Source organism: Trichechus manatus, unplaced genomic scaffold (genome assembly GCF_000243295.1).
Source record: "Trichechus manatus latirostris isolate Lorelei unplaced genomic scaffold, TriManLat1.0 scaffold00156, whole genome shotgun sequence".
Taxonomy (NCBI): Eukaryota; Metazoa; Chordata; class Mammalia; order Sirenia; family Trichechidae; genus Trichechus; species Trichechus manatus.
In genome coordinates, this window is record NW_004444092.1 from 6,511,450 (window position 1) to 6,533,027 (window position 21,578).

General features: G+C 38.9%; 1 protein-coding gene across 1 annotated transcript; it reads right to left on the reverse strand.

Annotated features, from left to right (window-relative positions):
- Positions 1-14,427: 14,427 nt before the first annotated feature.
- Positions 14,428-19,571, reverse strand: GNG11 (G protein subunit gamma 11). The gene is made up of 2 exons (XM_004386148.2): positions 19,112-19,571; positions 14,428-14,850 (listed from the first exon to the last, which is right to left on the reverse strand). The coding sequence occupies exons 1-2, from the start codon at positions 19,205-19,207 to the stop codon at positions 14,725-14,727; spliced, it is 222 nt and encodes a 73-aa protein (XP_004386205.1). The 5' UTR covers positions 19,208-19,571; the 3' UTR covers positions 14,428-14,724.
- Positions 19,572-21,578: the final 2,007 nt, after the last annotated feature.

The window sequence follows — 21,578 nt, forward strand, 5'->3', positions numbered from 1 at the left end:
AGCCAAACCAGTCAACAGCATGATCAAGCTTTCACTGACATAGGCATGAGCAGTATACCACCCACAACCTCCCCTATAATTCAGAGTTCAATGCTTTTTAGCACACAGATAAAATGTGCAATTTAAATAGTTAGGGAAAGAAAATAGAGCACTTTATTCTGTTACTATTTTACCTTTCTTACTAAACAAAAATGCAGTGGTCATATTTAAATTCTTAATATTCTTAATCCAAAAAAGGCATAAAATTGATTTTGAACATCATGTGACACTTACACAAGCAGAATAAAATTTATACTTTTTTCCTCTTCTGCAAAATGGAGAATTACAGTAGACAGAAAAATAAATTAAGTTTGTTGTTTAGGAATGATATACTAAGAAAGGCCAAGCAAGTTCCTTCTTTGAATAATACAGAAGAAGTTGCCCTTGTCTAGTCTGTGTTCTAACTTTGCGGTCACCTTGACAGTGGTTAGATGGGGAAAGAAGAGAGGGTTCCACACCAAGTAAACGGCATATGCAATAACTGGGAGACAGAAAAGCTCAGGGCTTACTTAGGTATCAGCCAGCTCTCTCTGGAGAGGTGTATACAGAAAAACAATGAGAAAAAAACTGACATGGTATTTTCTAAATATGTGGTGTGGAACCTTGAAGCCAGACTGAGTAGTTTGTCCTTACAACAGCAGGCAAAATAAGGCCATTGAAAGTTTATGAAAGGGGACATGTATTATTGGTTGATGATGACATTGCTCATGGAGAGGGGTGAAAAGGAAAGCGTGAAGGACAGGAGTGGTGGTAAGTCTGCCTGTTGGAGCCAAACAAGTTACAGAAGCTCCAAAAGGCAGAGGTAGGCAGAGAAGGTGTGAGGAGCAAGTTTGAGAGGTCAAAGGAGGAAGATCTTTGACAAGAAAGCAGCTTGCAATGATATAGAAGGTCCCAAGTGAATGAGAATTTAAATGCGCTGGATTTGGCAGATGTAAAGTTATGGATTGACACAGTGGCTACAACAATGGGCTCAAGCATAACAATTGTGAGGATGGCGCAGGACCAGGCAGTGTTTCAGTCTGTTGTACATAGGGTCGCTAGGAATCAGAATTGATTTGACAGCATCTAACAACAACAAAGTCATGGAGAAAAAGTTGGTAGTGAAAACGGAAGTGAGACTGCAAGATTGCAGAGAAGGAGTAATTGGTAAAGAGTGGAGGCAGGCAAATGAAACAGGCAACACTCTAAAAAGTGAGTGATTCAATACAAGCAGGGAGAGTATTGCTCCAGCAGGAAGCAAAAACAAGAGAAATTTTCTCCTTTTGTTTTACTATTGTAGTTGTTGCTGCTATTATTGATTTGGGTAGGGAGTGCAAAGCATGTTTTCAGGCAGGGAAGAGGAAACCAAAGGAGAGCAAGAGATCAATCTAAGAGAGAAGGGATCACTTGTAGAGTCAACTTCCAGGAGATCCAGGGATGCAAAAGCTCAAGAAGATAAGCTTAGCTAAAATGGAAAATGCATGATTCTCCATCAGAAAAGAAAGGGAGCAAGAAAGAAACGTGACCAGCTGACATGTTCTCAGGTAAGAAGTAGCCAAAATTTGGGGAGTGTCTGAATGATGTTCTCAAACTTTCTACTGAATAGAGGCTAGGACATTTGCCAGCAATATGGTAGGCAGAAGGGAGGCTGAACTCGTGAAGAGATTAGAGGAATTTTGTTACTGATGTAGTGGAGAATTCAACAGAGAGGTAAAAGTGAGAAGTAGAAGAACCCAACACTGGGGCAAAAATGCGTTAACTCAGACGTGTAGACAGAGATTTAATTACAAATGAATGTATTGATGTTGTATTCTCAAGCACTTTGCTCCACCTCTGCTTCTTAAAAAAAAAAAAAATAGATGCCACTCCTGAAAGAAATTTACAAACAATAGGTAGTGGGTGCTTTACAAAATTATCACGTTTAACCTTACAAAACCTATTGCTATCAACTCATAGCAACCGTATAGGACAGAGCAGAACTGCCCCATAGGGTTCCTGAGGCTGTAATCTTTATGGAAGCAGACTGCCACATCTTTCTCCCATGTAGTGAATGGTGGGTTCGAACTGCCGACCTTTCAGTTAGCAGGCAAGCGCTTAACCCCTGTGCCACCAGGACTCCTCATCAAGTATAACAGAGAGGGGAAAATTATTTTAAAGAATAACATAAGAGTTTATATTAGGGAAGGAGCTATCTTTAGAAAAATGCCTTTAAAACAGTTTAGTTGAGAAGAGGTGCAATGAAAGGTGAGACCCCAAAAGAAGAGGAACAAAGCTATAGTTGAACAGTTTTCATTATAAATTAACTGGAGTTGGGAGGTGAAATAGAGAAAGACAAGGAGAGGGGAGAATTGGAGGAGGCAACAACCGCATGGCCTAAATAGATAGTTGAGAGACTAACATAGACACTTAATTGAAAGTCATGTCCTCTATCATCTTGTAAACTCCTCTCCACTCAAGCCCTGAATAATATTTGCTACATACAAAAATGCCCTGTATTCCAGAGGTGAGATGGGAGGGCAGAGAGGGTCAGGAGCTGGTTGAATGGACATGGGGAATCAGGGGTAGAAAGGAGGAGTATGCTGTCACAGTATGGGGAGAGCAATTAGGGTCACATAACAATGTATGTATAAATTTTTGTATAAGAGACTAACTTGAAATGTAAACTTTCACTTAAACTACAACAATACACAAAAAGAAAAAAATGCCTTGTGAGAGTAGTTTTGGGGAAATGACGTAAAAGACAGAAAAGAATGGTGGCAGAGGGTGAGATGTGAGTGGGCTGGAGGGATGAGTTGGGCAGGAACTCAAAACCACAAGTGACTTGCAGAAAGTCAGTCCTGAAAATTCACATAAATAGGCCTAGACATCCCACAGGATATACAACAGGAGAGCCAAGTGACTTTTATCAAATCTCGAAGGACAGTGTGAAATTATCTGACATCAGAGTGATACATCTATGATGTGAAAATTACTGACCACCTGATGTAGGGTGGATAGAAGCAAAGAAAAATGTGGGGGAGAATTGGGAGACACAGAAGGATCAGAGAAGAAGATGTGGACAAACACAGGATTTATGTAAGAAAGAGAGATGGAGGCCTAGAAGATTCACAACTTTGGGATTTTGAAGATGGAAGAAGTTTAAGTAAAGATAAGCTGGAAATGGCAGAGTTAAAGAGGATGTGAAGATAATGGAAACTAAATTGTGACTGCTATACTGGAGCAAAAGGACAATACTGGTATCTTGATATTTGCATAAAGCTGAAAAGTTGATATTTTATCTTAAAGCAACAGGTTGTTGTCATCATACTCTACATTCTACCTGAGGTGCTGCTCTCCCTGAGAGAGGGTCAGGGCCAAGGTCTGAAGCAACTTTGGCCTTCTGGATCAGGTGATTCAGGAAAAAAAGTCCTGGTTTAAATAAATCATCCAAGAGAAGTAGAAGACTCCTGACAATTTATCAGGCTTAGAATAAGAAGGGGAGGAGAGTGAAGCACATCAGTAATCAGCCTACAGAGATGGGCTGAGAATTAGACAAGGTAATGACTTCCCACCCTTCATTACTCCTTCTACTCCCACAGTCCCTATCACACATCCTACGACTCCCCCATTGTCCCTCCACCTACAATTCTTAAGAATATTCTATCATGGACCCCAGGAAGTGAGGAACAAACTGGCTTTGAGGGAACTACGAATGACTACAACACAAGAAAAGATGATCAAAGCATGAGTAATACCAGGAATCAAATTTAAAACAACAATAATATCTTTTAGATGGCTGAAAAATAGAGGAAGGAGGTCATAATACTTTGTAAATGAGAACAAAAAGTATATGTATCATAAGAATGCACAGCTCAAAGAACTTTCACAGAGACTGCACCTGTGTAACTAGGACCCCACCCAACACCAGAACATTACAAGCATCCCAAAAGCCCCCTTCATTTTTCCTTCCAGTCATACAACACCCCCAAGAGCAATCATAATCTTGACTTCTGACACCATAGATTAGTCTTTCATTTAAAAATGTACAGCTGTTTCATTCAAAATATTAATGCTCTCTGGACATATCTCAAGACAGAAAGTATTAATACTCCAAATCATTATTATACCAACAAAAATACTAGTATTTCAATACTTTAACACAATGTAATGGAGTGATGGGATGCATAAAACTGGTATTATAACCACTTGGGTTAAGGAGGTTGAGAGATTCTAAGGTTGAAGTGTGAAAAGAGTAATCATTTTGGACCTTGAAGTTGGCAGGGGGTTATGGGAGCGATGAAGTTGATGTCTTTGAGGCAAGTGTTGATGTCTTCAAAGAAGAAGCAAGATTAGCACACGACTGTGTCCTAGGAGAGAGGATGGCAAAAGCAAGCAGCATGAACTACAAATATTAACAAATGAAGATAGTAAAAATTTGGTCAGAACATGGCACTGGGGAGCCTGTTAGTCCCAGAGGGAGAATGTGTAGCAGAAGCAGGCTCTTTGAATGATTGTGATAATAGGGAAAGCTGTTGGAAGGAAATGGTTGAGAAGACGATCACTTTGATTACAGTAGAATGGAAGGAACACAGGACACAGCAGAGGGTACACACTCCAAGGGCATGCGCTCCAAGATGTCTCGAGATTTTCAACACAGTGAAACAGAACGTGGTCTAAATTAAAGACCCAAGGCAATTCCTTCCATATAGGTTATACATGGCAACCTCCCCCATTAAGCTAGAGGCTCCTATCCTTTTTTTGCCTTAGTGACACTTTTGAGATGAAGGCAATGGATTATCTCACCAGATGGAAAGAAACATATACAAATAATATTTTAAATAAAATTTCTGTTTAAGGAAAAGGTGTATTTGAAAAAATGTCATGCCAACTGAGGCTATTTTACTATATGTAGTAAAAATACTGCATAGTGGGGAAATTAATGGATTTAAAATCAGAAGCGCTGACTAGATATATGGCCTTAGAAATATCTCTTAACCTCTGGGGCTTAATTTTCTCGTCTACAGGATAAAAACAAGTCATGGGAGTATAATACTTATTAAATCTACCTCATATGGCCAAATGAAATGACGTGGCAGGGCTTAGAAAACATCAGAACACTATACAAACAGCAGTCACTATTATACTGTTAGGCTTATCTCTTACTTGGTTTAGTCATTCTCAAGAATCCAATTTTCCTAGGATGTTGAACATATAATGAGCAGGAAAACATCTTTCTTTTCACCGGTTAGTAAACAGGTGATCTCTTTATCAATAATCTGCAATCAAGATTGGGTGAAAAACGGTTTATTCGAAAAGGGGAATTTTCCTGTAGAAACTGTACATGGCATGAATTATATATTATGTTGTCAAAACAGTCCTTTGATTTCAGATTGAGGTGTTTCACAAATGATATCAATAGGAGTAATACTGTGCCTATTTTTCCATTTCCGCCTTTTTTTCTTAATTACAGATTTTATATTCTTGATATCTTTACCCTAAGTATCTAAAGTGGGGGGAGGGATTTGGGTTGCATTGTATAGCTAAGGGTAATAAAAACACTCCGTTAGAGAAAGCATTATAGTAAAAATCTACTTATGCAGAGCTCCATCAGATACCCTATTCCACAGTGATTTTGTCTTAACTTCATATTTAAGAGACATAGGAGTTTGAGATTAGCCTAATCAGATTTTTGGCAATAATGTTAATAATATAGAGAAATAACTGTTGTTGTTAGGTCTCACCCAGTCGGTTCTGACTCATAGTGACCCTATGTACAACAGAACAAAACACTGCCCAGTCCTGCACCATCCTTACAATCACTGCTATGCTTGAGCCCATTGTTGCAGCCACTCTGTTAATCTATCTCCTTCAGGGTCTTCCTCTTTTTCACTGACACTGTACTGTACCAAGCATAATGTCCTTCTCCAGGGATTGGTCTCTTCTGATGCATGTCCAAAGTATGTGAAACGGAGTCTCACCATCCTCACTTCTAAGGAGCATTCTTGTACTTCTTCCAGGATGTATTTGTTCATTCTTTTGGTAGTCCATGGTATATTCAATATTCTTAGCCAACACCATAATCCAAAGGTATCAATTCTTCTTCCTTCTTCCTTATTCATTGCTCAGCTTTCGCATGCATACGAGGTGACTGAAAACACCCTGTCTTGGATCAGGCGAACCATAGTCCTCAAAGTGACATCTTTGCTTTTTAACACTTTAAAGAGGTCTTTTGCAGCAGATTTGCCCAGTGCAATGCATCTTTTGATGTCTTGACTGCTGCTTCCATTGGCGTTGATTGTGGATCCAGGTAAAATGAAATCCTTGACAACTTCAGTCTTTTCTCCATTTATCATGATGTTGCGTATTGGTCCAGCTAGCTGTGAGGATTTTTGTTTTCTTTATGTTGAGGTGCAGCCCATACGGAAGGCTGTCGTCTTTGATCTTCATCAGTAAGTGCTTCAAGTCCGCTTCACTCTTAGCAAGCAAGGCTGTGTCATTTGCATATTGCAGGTTGTTAATGAGTTTTCCTCCAATCCTGATGCCTGTTCTTCTTCATATAGTCCAGCTTCTCGGATTATTTGCTCAACATACAGATAAAATAAATTTGGTGAAAGCAGACTACCCTGATGCACAACTTTCCTGACCTTAAAACACGCGGTATCTCCTTGTTCTGTCCGAACAACTGCCTCTTGATCTATGTACAGGTTCCTCATGAGCACAATTAAGTGTTCTGGAATTCCCATTCTTCACAAAGTTAGCCATAATTTGTTACGATCCACACTGCTGAATGCTTTTGCAAAGTCAAGAAAACACAGGTAGACATCTTTCTGGTACTCTGTGCATTCAGTCGGGAGCCATCTGACATCAGCAGTGATATTCCTTGTTCGATGTCCTCTTCTGAAACTGCTGCAACTGCTTTTAAATGATCTTCAGCAAAATTTTACTTGTGTGTGATATTAATGATAATGTTCATTAATTTACACATTCCATTAGATCATCTTTCTTCGGAATAGGCATAAATATGGGTTTCTTCCAGCTGGTTGGCCAGGTAGCCGTCTTCTAAATTTCTTGGCATAGACAAGTGAGCACTTCAGTATTTGTTGAAACATCTCAACTGGTATTCCATAAGTTCCTGGAGACTTGTTTTCCACCACTGCCTTCAGTGCAGCTTGGACTTCTTCCTTCAGTATCGTCTTGATCATATGCTACCTCCTGAAATACTGAACATCGACCAATTCTTTTTGGTACAGTGATTCTTTGTATTTCTTCTATCTTTCTTTGATGCTTCCTGCGTTGTTCAGTATTTTGCACACGAAATCCTTCACTATTGCAACTCGAGGCTTGAATTTCTTCTTCAGTTCTTTCAGCTTGAGAAACGTCAAGCATGTTCTTCCCTTTTGGTTTTCTAACTCCAAGTCTTTGCACATGTCATTATAATATTTTTCTTTGTCTTCTAAGCCACCCTTTGACATCTTCCATTTGCTTTAGCTACTGGACCTCCAAGGGCAAGTTTCAGAGTCTCTTCTGACATCCATTTTGGTCTTTTCTTTCTTTCCTGTCTTTTAGTGACCTCTTGCTTTCTTCATGTATGATGTCCTTGATGTCATTCCACAACTTGTCTGGTCTTCAATCATTAGTGTTCAATGGGTCAAATCTATTCTTGAGATGGTCTCTAAATTCAGGTGGGATATACCCAAGGTTGTACTTTGGCTCTTGTGGACTTGTTTCAATTTTCTTCAGCTTCACCTTGAACTTGTATATGAGCAATTGATGGTCTGTTCCACAGTCGGTGTCTGGCCTTGTTCTGACTGATGATATTGAGCTTTTCCATCGTCTCTTTCCACAGATGTAGTTTATTTGATTCCTATGTATTCCATCTGGCATGGTCCATGTGTATAGTCGCTGTTTATGTTGTTGAGAAAAGGCATTTGCTATGAAGAAGATTTTAATCTTGCAATATTCTATCATGCAATCTCCAGTGTCATTTTTTTGATCCTTTTTCTTTGTTTCCAACTTTTGCATTCCAATAACCAGGAATTATCAATTCATCTTTATTGGATGCGTAATCAATTTTAGATTACAGAAGTTGGTAAAAATATTCAATTTCTTCATTTTTGGTGGGTACATTTGAATAATAGTTGTGTTAGCTGGTCTTCCTTGTAGACATAGGGATATTATCCTATTACTGAAAGTGTTGTATTGGGATAGATATTGTAATGTTCTTTTTGACGATGAACACTGTTTCTCTTCAATTTGTTCATCATTTAAAATCTGTATGGCCTTGGGAAATTTACTTCAGCCCTCCAAGCCTCAGTTTTGTTCCTGTACAATAGGGTTAATCATAGAACATATTTCATAGAGTCTTTGTAAGGATAAAATAATATGTACAAAGCCCTTGGGACTAAGTAGCATAGACTCAATAAATGTGGGCAAGCAGCGGAAATAGGAACAGGAACAGGAAGAAACCTCTGAACAAGGAGACTAAAAAAAACCCATTACCATCGAGTCAATTCTGACTCATAGCGACCCTGTAGGACAGAGTAGAACAGCCCCGTAGGGTTTCCAAGGAGCAGCTGGTAGATTTGAACTGCTGACATTTTGTTTAGCAGCCGTAGCTCTTAACCACTGAGTCACCAGGAGACTACAGATCTGATAGTCTTGTGACTGCCACAACTTTGTGATTTGCTACACAACTTTTATAAAGACCACTGACCCATGGTTTCCACATCTATCAAAAACTACACTTCTAGCTCTAACACTCTAGACCAACAGCTTTCAAACTTTTATTTGAAGCTTTATTTCTGGACAGCAACTCACAATAAAAAATACATTTTCTATATGGGCCTGAACACATAAATGTTTCATGAGACAAATGCTTACCCTTTTGCTATATGCAACGTAGGCTGAGATTTTATTTTATTCTATTTTATTTTATCAGTAATATCAGTCACATTCTACTGAACTACCTATTAAATGAGTCCTAACGTGCAGTTTGAAAACACTGCACTAGAGGAACGGTCAGCAAAGTATTGTCTATGGGCCAAATTCCTACTGCTGCTTGTTTTAGTAAATAAAATTTTATTGGAATACAGCCACACCCAATCATTTATGTATCATCTATGGCTGCTTTCTCATTCAGATTGGTGCCACAGAGACAGCATAGCCTGCAAAGCCTAAACTATTCACTATCTGCCCCTTTACAGAAGAAGTTTGATGCCCCCTGATTTAGTGTATCAGTATGACTTACGACCTCAGGAAAATACATTCATGGCATTAACCTTACATCCATGTTGATATATGACAAATGCATAACCTTATGCCTATTTTTTAGTTTATGCTAGTGAATCATAATGACACAAATTTTAGATTCCTGGCAACCAAGTAAATTTTGTAAAGGTGGCTCTGTAGAGCACTGTTTTGGGAAATCTCATTCCAAACAGCATACAAGAGTCTCATGTTTTCCAAACAGCAGAGAAGAATCTCATATTTCCAAGGTCAGCTATGGAAATATGTCAATGGCTGCACCTAGACTGGGTAATACTTCAAGGTCATGAGCTGTGTGACCCCAAACCCACTAATCAAAAAGTATTAGCAAACCCCTTTCAGATAACCTGTACCCTTTCAATCATAGAAAGTATGAGGAATTATGTAAGAAACTTTTGGCATGGTAAAAAAAAAAAACAAAAGAAAAATCAGAAGCTTGAGAAATACGGATCAGCAAATTAAGAAGAAAGAGTTCAGCCTTAACAGGAGGAATATATTGTGCCAGGAAAAAGAAACTTTCCAACACACACATGTACCCAAATTAATATCAGTAGGAGTCCCTCTAACATCCAAATCAAGGCAGAGTGGTCAGAAGAATTAGAACAAGAGCAAATTTGGGAGGTAGAGAGTAGATTAATTAACAAGCCCAAATTTTCTATCATCTCTGCCATCTGAGAATGGATATTAGGAAAAAATGCAAGCTGTCCCAAAAGGTGTGCTAGAAGGGCAATTTGAAAGCAGAGACAATACATTACCAGTTCCTGAAATACTGGCAAAATAGGCTTATTATATCCTTTTCACTCACCAGGCTGACTGATCACTGTTAGGAATGGAAATAAAATCTTGTAACTCCACTGAGTTTGACTTCATTGAAAATGGAGTCCCTCTAGCATGAAAAGGTGATGATATTGCAAAGGCCTTTCTACTCTCTAACGGTGTAACACATGAAAGTAGTCTTCTGCTTTCCAGAAATCCATGTGGCTGTAAATTGCATTAGCCAAACTAATCTTTGAGAGTCTGCTCATATCCTCCTAGTTGCAATTAGACTTTTCTGCAGAGCTCTGAGGGTTTGCCAAGTTATTGAAACTTTTTCAGACACATTTTGATGCTTTTCTTCTCACAATAGCTTCCAAATCCACCCCTACCATCTTTTTGAATTACTGTCTTAGTGTACTCCCTGACCATCTCCATTTTTTTCCTTTAGTATCAGAACTTACTGGTTTATCCTAATGGAGCTTCTTTCCCCACATATCCTTAGATTATTCCTATTGGCTTCCACAGCCCAGGGTAGTAGATTGATTGAAAAATGTCTCCAATTTTCCACCCTTCATTGTATCCATGCTCTTAGCCATGTGACTTCGCAACTCCAATAGAAAGGAGACATCTATTTCCCCCCACCCTTGGATCTGGGTTGGCCTTGTGTCATTCTTTGGACAATGAATGCAGAGCAAGTGATGGTGTGCCTGTTCTTTCCCTATGTCTTAAGAGAACTTTTACACTTCTACTCTTTTTCTGGGAACCCTGCCACTCCATGAGACCAAGTCTAGACAAATCTGTGAGAGGATAAAAGACACATGACCCAGTCACCTGCCTTGCCTCAGCCAGTGCCTAACCAACACCCAGCTAACCACCCAGCCCCTAGCTGATCCACCTGCTAACTGTAAATAAATAAATGAGCCCAGCCAAGATCAACAGTATTCCACCCAGATGAGCAGACTGATAGACTCGTAAGTAATAAATGCGTATTTTTCTAAGTCATTGATCTTGGAGTAGTTTGCTACCCAGCAAAAGCTGATACAGCCAGCATTTCAAAGGCTTTTTACTAAAGACAGTGCACCCAATTAGATAGCAGGTTCTTTATGCTCTTATTATATAAGTTTGATAAATGGCTGCACTCAATAGGTGAAATTTCTTTTAGTTTACTACTTTATAAATTCTTCCTTATTTAAGCTACTAACAACTTCCATGAGATGGAAGAAAATGTCCTAGCCTCAGTGTAATCATTTACTTTTACCCCTCCTTTTCTCAAACCCTAATCCACTTAGACTTTGTACATAAAGTTGATTTAATTAATTGGACTTAATAAATGCCACTACCATTTGCTTTGACTGCAAATTCCTAGAACAAAGGAAAATATTGGCTGAACTTGTCTATTAAATGTCATGTTTACAGGTCCTTAGTCCATTTGTTGAATCAAATTGAAATGAATAGTTTTTAAATGCCTAAATTACTCTTCACTACAAGTTGAAAATTCCAAGTATTAATGACTACTTTTACAGCAAAATAATGTATGTAAGAATCAGCTCAAAACACAATGATGAGTGTGTGAGTGTGTTTGTGTATTTACAGTCTGTTTAAAGAGAGCACAGTACATTTAGGGTGTCAATAAAGTGATAAAAGAATCTTAAAATATAATCTGGTGTCATATGCGATCACTGAGAATAGAATGTTTATTGCATGAAAATAAAGATCTATATTTATGTCATATCACAACACAGACTTATGGTGTAAAACCATACTGTATTTTGCCTCCTTGTGCAAAATATTAAGATATTCATTTTGAAAGTCATGTGATAGTTATACTAAACTCACTTATAAATTTTAATGAATCCTTGCTCTTCTGGATTTTATTTTCCTGAAGATGAGTCCTTGTTAGGCAACGTGGTTTCTGCCACAACTATTATTGTAGTGTGAAACTGGCCACAGGCACTATGTACATGAGTGGGTGTGGCCGTGTTCCAATACAAGTTTATTCACAAAACACAGGTGGTGACTGGGAGTTGGTCCACAGGCTGTAGTTTGCTAAACCCTGCTCTAGACTTTTTCGTTACTACGTTTCTTCCACGCTTGCAGATGACAACAAGAGGGATTGAGTGGAAGCCCCAACAGCATCTATAGAACAAAGCAGGTCTGAAAGGAATTACAAGGGCTCTGAAAGCTACAACTAACATCATACTTAATGGTGAAACGGAGCCCTGGTGGCACAGTGGTTAAGATCTCGGCTGCTAACCAAAAATGTTGGCAGTTTGAATCCACCAACCTTTCCTTTGGAAACCCTAAGGGGCAGTTCTACTCTGTCCTACAGGGTTGCTATGAGTCAAAATTAACTCAGTGGCAACAGGTTTTGGTTTTTCTTTTTTAATGGTAAAATACTGAGTGGTTTTTAAGATTAGGAGCAAGGAAAAGACACCATTCTTACCAGTGATAGTCAACATAGTACTAGACGTTCTAGCCATTGCCATAGGGGAAGGGAAAAAAAAAGCATACACATTAGAAAGGAAAAAATAAAATTATCTCTATTTGCAGATGACTGTCTTTGTAAAAAAAACCCAAGGAACCTACCAAAAAACCTACTAGAACTAATAAGCTCAGTACAGTTGCAGTATGTAAGATCAGCAAAAAAATAAATTACTTTTCTATACACTGACAAGTGAAAATAAAAAATGCAATACTATTTACAATTGCTCCAAAGGAAATGAAATAAAGCTAATGAAATATGTCAGGATACATATAATAAAAATTATAAAATGCTGATGAAATAAATCAAAGAAGACTTAAATATTTGGAAAGACATATTGTATTCATAGATTGGAAGACTCAACCTGATAAAGAGGTCAGCTCTCCCCTACTTGATCTATAAGTTTAACAGAATTTCTATCAAAACCTTAGCAAGTTTCTTTGTAGACAGTTTATTCTAAAATCGGAAAGAGAAAGGCCATAGACTAGCCAAAAAACAAATTTTGAAAAAGGAGAATAAAGTGGGAGGAATCACTCCACCCAATGTTAATACTTACTATCTAGCCATGGTACTGAAGAAAGTATGGTACTGGCAGAAGGATGGACACATAAATTAATGGAACTGAATAAACATCCAGAAACAGATCCACACAAATATGTCCAATTAATTTTTGACAAAGGAGCAAAAGCAATTCAGTGGAGGAATAGCCTTTCTAATAAATGGTGCTAGAGCAATTAGACATACACTGGGTCTCGCCAGCTTGTTACAAGTTACGCTTACACATGTAAGCCGGAAAAAAGACCTAGTGAAAAACCTGGGCTTATGGTGCCTAAATGTGGTCCACATGCCATACGTAAAATTGAAGGATGAGTTAGTGACCACACATCATTTGAGCTACAGCTAAACTGCAAGGGTGTTGCTTTTCTTTTGGCCCAAACCTGGAAAAACGTACATCCAAAAGTTAGAATGCAGAGGGAGATAAATGCTCAATCAAAGGTCCCCTTCTTTAAAGCTGCTGCTGCAGGTAGTTTCTAACGGATTTGGCAGGCCACGTGCCCTGGCGTGTGGCACCCTGGGCTAAAACCACTGGAGTTGTGGTTCCCCACTGCTTTCTCGGCCCCTGTGGGATGAGAAGGAGCCCTGGTGGTGTAGTGGTTAAGTGCTCAGCTACTAACCAAAAGGTTAGTGGTTAAAACCCACCAGCTGCTCCAAGATAGAAAGATGTAGCAAGCTGCTTCCATGAAGATTTACAGCCTTGGAAACCCTATGGGCAGTTCTACTCTATCCTACAGGGTTGCTGTGAGTCTGAATCGATTGGATGGCAGTGGGGTGTTTTTTTTTTTTTGGTTTGCTGGGATGAGAAGGAAAAGAGGTGTCTTGCGTGGGGCCTGCGGGAAAAGACTGGTGGAAGAACTGCAGAAAGTCAAGTGCCTGAGCCAAAACAGCAAAACCGCAGAACATCAGCTGCTGGCCCCTGCCAGCCAACACACCAGCCCGCAAAGCCGGGACTGGCTGGACCACCGCTCTTTCCGACTCCAACTCAGCCAGCTGGCCCCTCTCCCAAAGGCCACTATTGCAGCAACACTTTGAACAGGGCACTGAATGATGGAAAACCGGGGCAGTGCTAATGGAGACGTGGTTTGGCTTGGCTCCTGACTCAGACAATTTGGCTCTGGTCAACATTATTCTTAGGAATTCTACTCACTCAGTTCCTAATGGTTAGATAAGATCAAACACATTCCAGAAGTCAGAACTTGGCACTGTAAACCTAGTGAGACTTGAAGCAAAGAAAGCTGGATTTGAGACTCAATGTAACAAGCCATTTAATCTTCTCATACATGTCCCAAACATCCAAAAAGTGATTGGAAGAAATATAAAGACGAACACATGAAAAGTGCCTTCTTAAATAGCCCACACTTATTTTCCAGAGATAAAACTTTATTTGAGGCGTCAAGCAATATACGGAAGAGGTGAGTCATGCACAAGTAATGTCCTTACTTCCATAATTGTACATTTGATTCTCTCTGCCCTCTTTAAGAAAGGGTGCAAAGTGAGCAAAGATGAGAAGCACAGAGGCTTTTATACATAGCCATATCTATCGAGTGCTTAAGAAAGTCTCATTGAAATTTCAGTTTTTCCTTCCTTAAAAGGCAGGTCGGTTTCATTTGGAAAAACTAAAACAAACTAATTATTCCACTGAGAATGACGCTGCTCCCCAGGGTTATTTATGAAATAATGCAGCTGCCTTTTTCTTTGAAAGGATTCTTGTCTTCTGGAATTCCTTTAACCAGCGGATCCTCTCCAGAACGTTCTTCAATATAATTCTTTATTTCTTCAGAACATTTAGACACCTTAAGCAAGAACAGCAAGGAAAAACAAAAGAGAATGAATTAGGTGAGGGCTGTTCAAAGTGTTTACCACCACCCTTAAGTGAAATGGATATAACTGGGAGCAAGAAGCATCTTTATTTTAATGACATAGAATAGAATAAAAGTATTAGAGGACAGCACATGTATAATCTATGTAAAATGTGTATCTTACTACTACTGGTCAAGGTGAAAAAGTTTGAGAGTCACCGCATTATATAGATAATCCCCAGCAATCTCTATCCATTGTGCCTCATATGATTTCCTGCCTCCACTAAAATACAATTATGACGTATCTATACTATTTTAGGAGCCCTGGTGGTGAGTGGTTAAAGTGGTTAAACCGAAAGTTAGTGGTCTGAACCCACCAGCCGCTCTGCAGGAGAAAGATGTGGCAGTCTGCTTCTGTAAAGATTACAGCCTTGGAGACCCTATGGGGAGTTCTTCTCTGTCCTACAGGGTTGCTATGAGTCAGAATCAACTCCACAGCCAACAGGTTTGGGTTTTTTGTTTTTTTTTTTTTTGGAAGCTGGGAGGGTTATACTATTTTGGAGCCCCGGTAGTGCAGTGGTTAAGAGATCGACTGCTAACCAAAAGGTCAGCAGACCCAATCCACCAGGTGCTCCTTGGAAACCCTATCGGACAGTTCTACTCTGTCCTACAGGGTCTCTATGAGTCAGAATCGATTTGACGGCAATGGGTTGGTTTTACACTATTTTAGGAACTAAAATACACCTCCCCTTCCAATTTTCCATGTGAATAAACAGGTGCAGTCATGTTTCAAGGTGTGTCTGGCCAAAATACTCACTTACTATGGGTGTGCACCCTGTTCTGGAATATTACAAAATGATAAACCATTGGAGAAAGCTTGATTCTGGAAAGAGTGGAGGTGCCCAAACTTCCCGCCCTGTGTCTCTGATCAGAATTCCTGCCCTGCTGCGTGCAGGCAATGATCATAGTAAAGGCTTATCTGAGCATTCTTAGGCCTATCTAAGATTCTTGTGTTTATGTAATCAGATTAAACATTTTCTGCAATGGAGAAAGGACTGAATCGAAAAAACGAAACCTGTTGTCATGGAGACAATTTTGATTCATGGCAACTCCATGTACTACAGCACAGAACTGCTCCATAGGGTTGATGAGTTTCTTCAAAAAGTCTGTCTTTAGGAGACAGTGCCAAAATGAGAGAGAAAAGAGGAAAAACAAAGGGGACAAAAAGTTTTAGCGTCTCAGTAAAGGCCTATTATGAGCAGTAAGGAGCCCTGATGGATGGCACAATGGTTAAGAGCTCGGCTGATAACCAAAAGGTCGGCAGTTTGAGTTCACCAGCAACTCCTTGGAAACCCTATGGGGCAGTTCTACTCTGTTCTATAGGGCCGCTATGAGTTGGAATTGACTTGATGGTAACAGGTTTTGTTTGGTTTGGTTTATTCGCAGTAATAAATTAAAAGTAAAAATTACAGAAGCGCCAACAAAATTTAATGGAGACTTCATAAAACAGGGGCATGTGTTCTCACTGAATTTGTCACCTGGATTAGTAATCCCCAAAATTGTTTTAATGGTGATCACTACCATATATTTGTATATGGATCCCAAAATGTATACAATTATTCACTTTTGAATAGTAAGTACACATACTACTGTGTTAATTATAGAAAAAAACCTAGAAATTATAAAAGGATGAAATTTTAAACTAAATAAAAATAGAAATTTTAATATTTTACTCCCACACCTCAAAGGACTGTTTTTTACAAACCAGTGTGGAGGTCACTCATCTAAAATTTAAAACAGGTGATGTAATTTTATGACTTAAAATATGACAAAATAAAATATTTTCAAGCACAGTTCTTTCAGATAAAATGTGCTGTCTAATGTTGCGGACATTCACAGTGTGTGCATTCTAAATAAATTCTCAGAATTAGTGAAGAAAGCATCTATAACCTGGGGTCTGTGGTCAGCCCCAGGGATTCTGCAGGTAAGGTTCACATTGCCCATATTATGTCTGTACTTACAGAGGCTTCATTAGCTTTCCAAAGAGGCCTGTAACCTTCAAAAGTCAATTATTACTCCTATGCTGTATTTCCTTTCATGATCAAAAGGATATACTTGTCCAGTAATTAGCTGGAGGCAGAATTAGCCTGTGAATTCTGTGTTCTTGGTCTAAGCACACCGCTCAGACATTAACCATCTATTGACAGAATCATGGGCCAGGGCATCAGGAGACCTGAGTATCAGTACCTGGCCTATCACTATGTCTGTAGTCTTACATGAGGAGCTAGTCAGTCTCCCTAGGACTTGGGACTTTGTTTAATTCTTAATGTTAGGAAGTTAAATAATCTCTAAAACCTAGTCCTTGCCTAACATTAATACTCTGTAATCCACAGTGCATAATAAAACATGTTTGAATATCGTTATTAGGACTTAGATGTCTCTCCCTCCATCCCCCAAGGGTATCTCTGAGCGTTTTCTTCCCCTCTGGCATACACTTGGGGTTTCCGGAGTTGGAAAGGTGATGCAGCAGGATGTGTCCTAAGGGTGGGGGTGGCTGGCAGGAAGACCATGCTAATGAACATTCTGTTTCACTTCCTCAGATTCAGCTGCACCCAGGCCCCTGCCCAATATCTAATTTGAAATTTAAAATAAGCAGAAGACACTTTTTTTTTCCCCTATACATTCTGCACAAGAATGTCAAATATGAAGATATTCCAACTTTTCAATAATGCAATGCTTTATTTCAGTATAGGCAACATTGTTTAACATGTAACCTGTAAGGTTCATTGTGTGAAAAAATCTAAGTGGCCAATACACTGTGGATTTTGCCATCCATAAAATGGATCCCTTAAGGTTTCAAGAAACAGGCTTATTCATTGGGTCCTTGTAACTTTTTTTTCCCCTTTAAACATCTTGTTATTTTTAAAGCTACAAAGCCCTCAAGACGGATAGAAAGGACAATCCACTCTAAAATCTAGGAAGAGCAAGGACTTGGAAGTAAAAGGTCAAAACTGAGAAAAGAAATGTATAAAAAGTAGAACTCAAAAAAGCCTGCATCTTCAAATCGTCACTCCAAACATACATTCTGATAACGAAACGTTCTCATCACTAAAGAATTTATTGCAATACCTACAGCAGGGAGGCAAGTGGGCGTATTTACAACACTTGCTTCATTTCCATTTTTTCCTTCATTTTTTTTCTAACGCTAAACCACAGAGAAATAAAACTAAAGTTTTTCTTGCTGTGGAGGAAAGATTAGATAATTTCCCTTTAAAAGATAGCTACCCAAAAGTTTCTCCCTAGACTACAGGTTGCCTGATAGAAAAAAAAAGAAAAATTAGTGTCTTAATGAAGACCCCCATTACCAGTAAGAAATTAAAGTAAAAAAGTTACAGAAACTCCAGCAAATTTCAGTGGAGACATATTAATACTGGGGCATATATTCTCACTGAATTTGAAATCTACATCAGTGCTCTCTACACTTTTTTTAATGATAACTAAAAAATATTTTCACAAGCACCTCAGTATATGTATAATTACTTATAAGTACAGACACCATGTCTTAACATATTATGCATACTTATAAAGCATAATTACACCAGAAATTATAAAGAGGTGTCATTTACAAATAAATAACAATAGAAATTCTCACGTTTTGTTCCCAACGCCCAATGGATTGATTGCTCTCAGCACTTCACTTTGTAGACACTGGTGAAATTCAAGACTACTGCAGTTTAAGACTTTCAAATGTAGTTAAAAAGCATTTCAAATACAATTCTTTCAGATAATAAAAAGGATCAAAAAACTAAGTAGCCAACTATCTTCTTCCTACAACTGCGTTTTTATTTATTTATTTATTTTATTGTGGTAATTATATATATAGCAAAACATTTGCCATTTCAGCATATTTTTACCTGCACAATTCAGCGACATTAATTACGTTCGTCATGTACAACCAACACAACTGAGTTTTTAAAACCAGCTATCTAATAGAAGACATGATTTTTTTTTGTCGGTTTTCCCCATTCTTAACTGCTTAAATTTTAGAACATTTGGCTTTAAATTACTTAGCTGATCCCTGCTCTCTCCCTTACCTTCTAAGATTTCTCCAGATCAAATAGAAGTTTCCAGGCAACGCCAAAGCCCTACTTCAAGAGAAGGTGCAGGAGAAAAACTTACTTGTTTTGCTGTAAGCCAAGAGAAGCTGGACTGGGTTCATTTCAAAAAAGAAAAGATTCTAGAACAATCAACTTACCTGTTGTCTCTGCAACTTTACTTCTTTGCGAAGTTGTTCAACTTCCATCTTCAGTTTTTCCTTCTCTGGCAAATCTTCAATGTGAAGGGCAGGCATTTCGCCCTAAGAAATGGGCCCAGCGAGAGCTGGGGAACCCGAGGCGCTGCAAGTACTGCAAACCACAGCCCGTCCCGAAATAACCGCGCTGCCTTCCACCCCTCCCGCCCGGCCGCGCAGGACGTGACTACCGCGCAGCACAGTGATCCCGGGGTCCCCGAGGGCTCAAGCTTCCTGCCGCACGTTTGCTTGCGCCAGCCTTTGCCAGAGTCCTAAGATCTTAAAACCTCTTGTTTTTTTCCTTCAAGTTTCCCCAAGTGGCTCGTTTAGGGTTCAGCTTTCCGCTTTGGGCTCTCCCCGCAGGGATGCTGGCCTGCGCGGCACAGGCCTGGGCTAGGGCTCAAAGGGCTCGGGCTGCTCTAGCCCACTTTCCTGGAGGGACAACAGAAGTTTTACTTCTTGTTCTTTTTTTTTTTTTTTCTTTTCCAAATCAATCACATCCTGGTTTTCTTTGTAAAGCAAGGAAAAGGAGGACACTACCCAACAGGAAATGACGGCTTTTGACCTCTCCAAGAGTTTTAAAAATATGCTGAATATAACTTCTCCCCAGTTACACAGATATTTATTGTAGTAAGTGTGGAAGTTTAAGAATAGGACCAAGAGGAAAATGCGACTCAGCTTTCATCTCAGAGATACCCACCAGTGCCTGTTGACGTGTATCCATTCGGTCTATTGCATATCCGAAAGAGATCTGTACATTCTGGGGAAAAAGGGCGGACTCAGGTTGTGAGTATTGTTTATAACTTGCACAGCCATTTTCTGTCATTTAATAATTGCCTGCACCCTCATTAGCAGAGGTTTTATTCTTTCTTCAGGAGAATGCTTTGTAATGACTGGAGGATGAAAAGATAATAGAAGACAGAAGGCAGAGATCTTCAGGTTCTTACCAGAAAGAACCTCTCCACTCCCCCTTCCCAAAAGGTTCAGGTGACCCCTGACGCCAAAAATTTTGAATTCCTGGTTCAAGCATCTTTCTGGATGTAGGCTGTGAATTTACTTAGTATTGGTTTCTCCGTCTCTGGAAAGCAATATTCATCTAGCTGCCCCTCTGTAAAGCCAGGAAAAGTGCTAGATTTGAAAAATGTTTACTTAACAGTAGTATAAACTTGCCCTTTGGCTATAAGCTAAGACCATGCTAATGATGTTAAAAAGACTAGAAGAAAAATAAAACATGAATGTAAGAACCCTTCCCAGTCAGATATTTCTCTTTCTCTCCAGAGATAACTTCCTGCCTATGGAGTCAAATCCAAGTGAAAAACGCAGGCATTAACTGAATATTTCAGAGTACTTTTCACCTGTGGCAGTGGATTGTCTCCTACTCATGGAGACGCCATGTGTTACAGGGTAGAACTGCTCCATACGGTTTTCTTGGTTGTAATTTTTATGGAAGCAGATTGCCAGGCATTCTTTCCACTGCACTGCTGGCTGGGTTCCAACCCCAACCTTTAGATTGCTAGTAGTGTACAAATTGTTTGCTCACCCAGGGAACTTCGACACCCATAAATCACTCCATATTTTGTAACAAGGAGTTTTAATATTTCATCATTCCTCCGAGGCTCCACCAACTTTTCCAGAATGAATACGTTAAAATGAGAAGATGAACTACTTAATGAGTACTCACAGGTTCTAGTTCCAGCTCTGTCACTGGGCATCACAAGAAAAATAATTTTTCTGGGTGTTGGTTTTCTAATTTGTAAAATGTATGGTAGGGACGGGAGAGAGAAGGATCAGCTAAGATACATTGTGTCTCTAATTGTATTCATTTAACTACATATGATAAATCACTTTCAAAAAGAAACGTGTTTTTAGAAGCTTCTTTTTCGATGTTTGGAATACAGCACATTCCAGGAGCTCCCACAGGCTTGAAGAATTTCGATCGTCTGCCAGAGCTTTCTCTGTTAGGGAAGGAGTATGCCAGGACAAAAATCCACAATCTCTCTCCAGAACTGGTGCCTTTTCATGATTTCTCATTGCTTGAATCAAAAAGTTGGTTAAAAATAGCTTAAATAAATTACTGATAGTAGTTAATTTGAATATGGCCTAAATTAAATTAGTTCAGCATTTGAGTTAAGTTAGTTATGTAAATTAATATGAATATGTCTGTTCCAAATTATATTATACTTATGCAGTGATAAGTATGTATAAATCTGTATTCATTCTTTAATTTTTCCACAGTATTAGGAGATTTAAATCAGAGATGAAATATATTAGTTTACTTTTTTTTTTTTGGTTTTTATTCTTATCAAAGTAATTCACATGCTATACCTTATTAAGTAAATTGATTAAAATGAATTGGGAAATGATGGAATCTCATGACCACACAGCATTCTGAAAAATGTTTCGTTGTTGTTGTTGCTTGGTTTTAAATGTT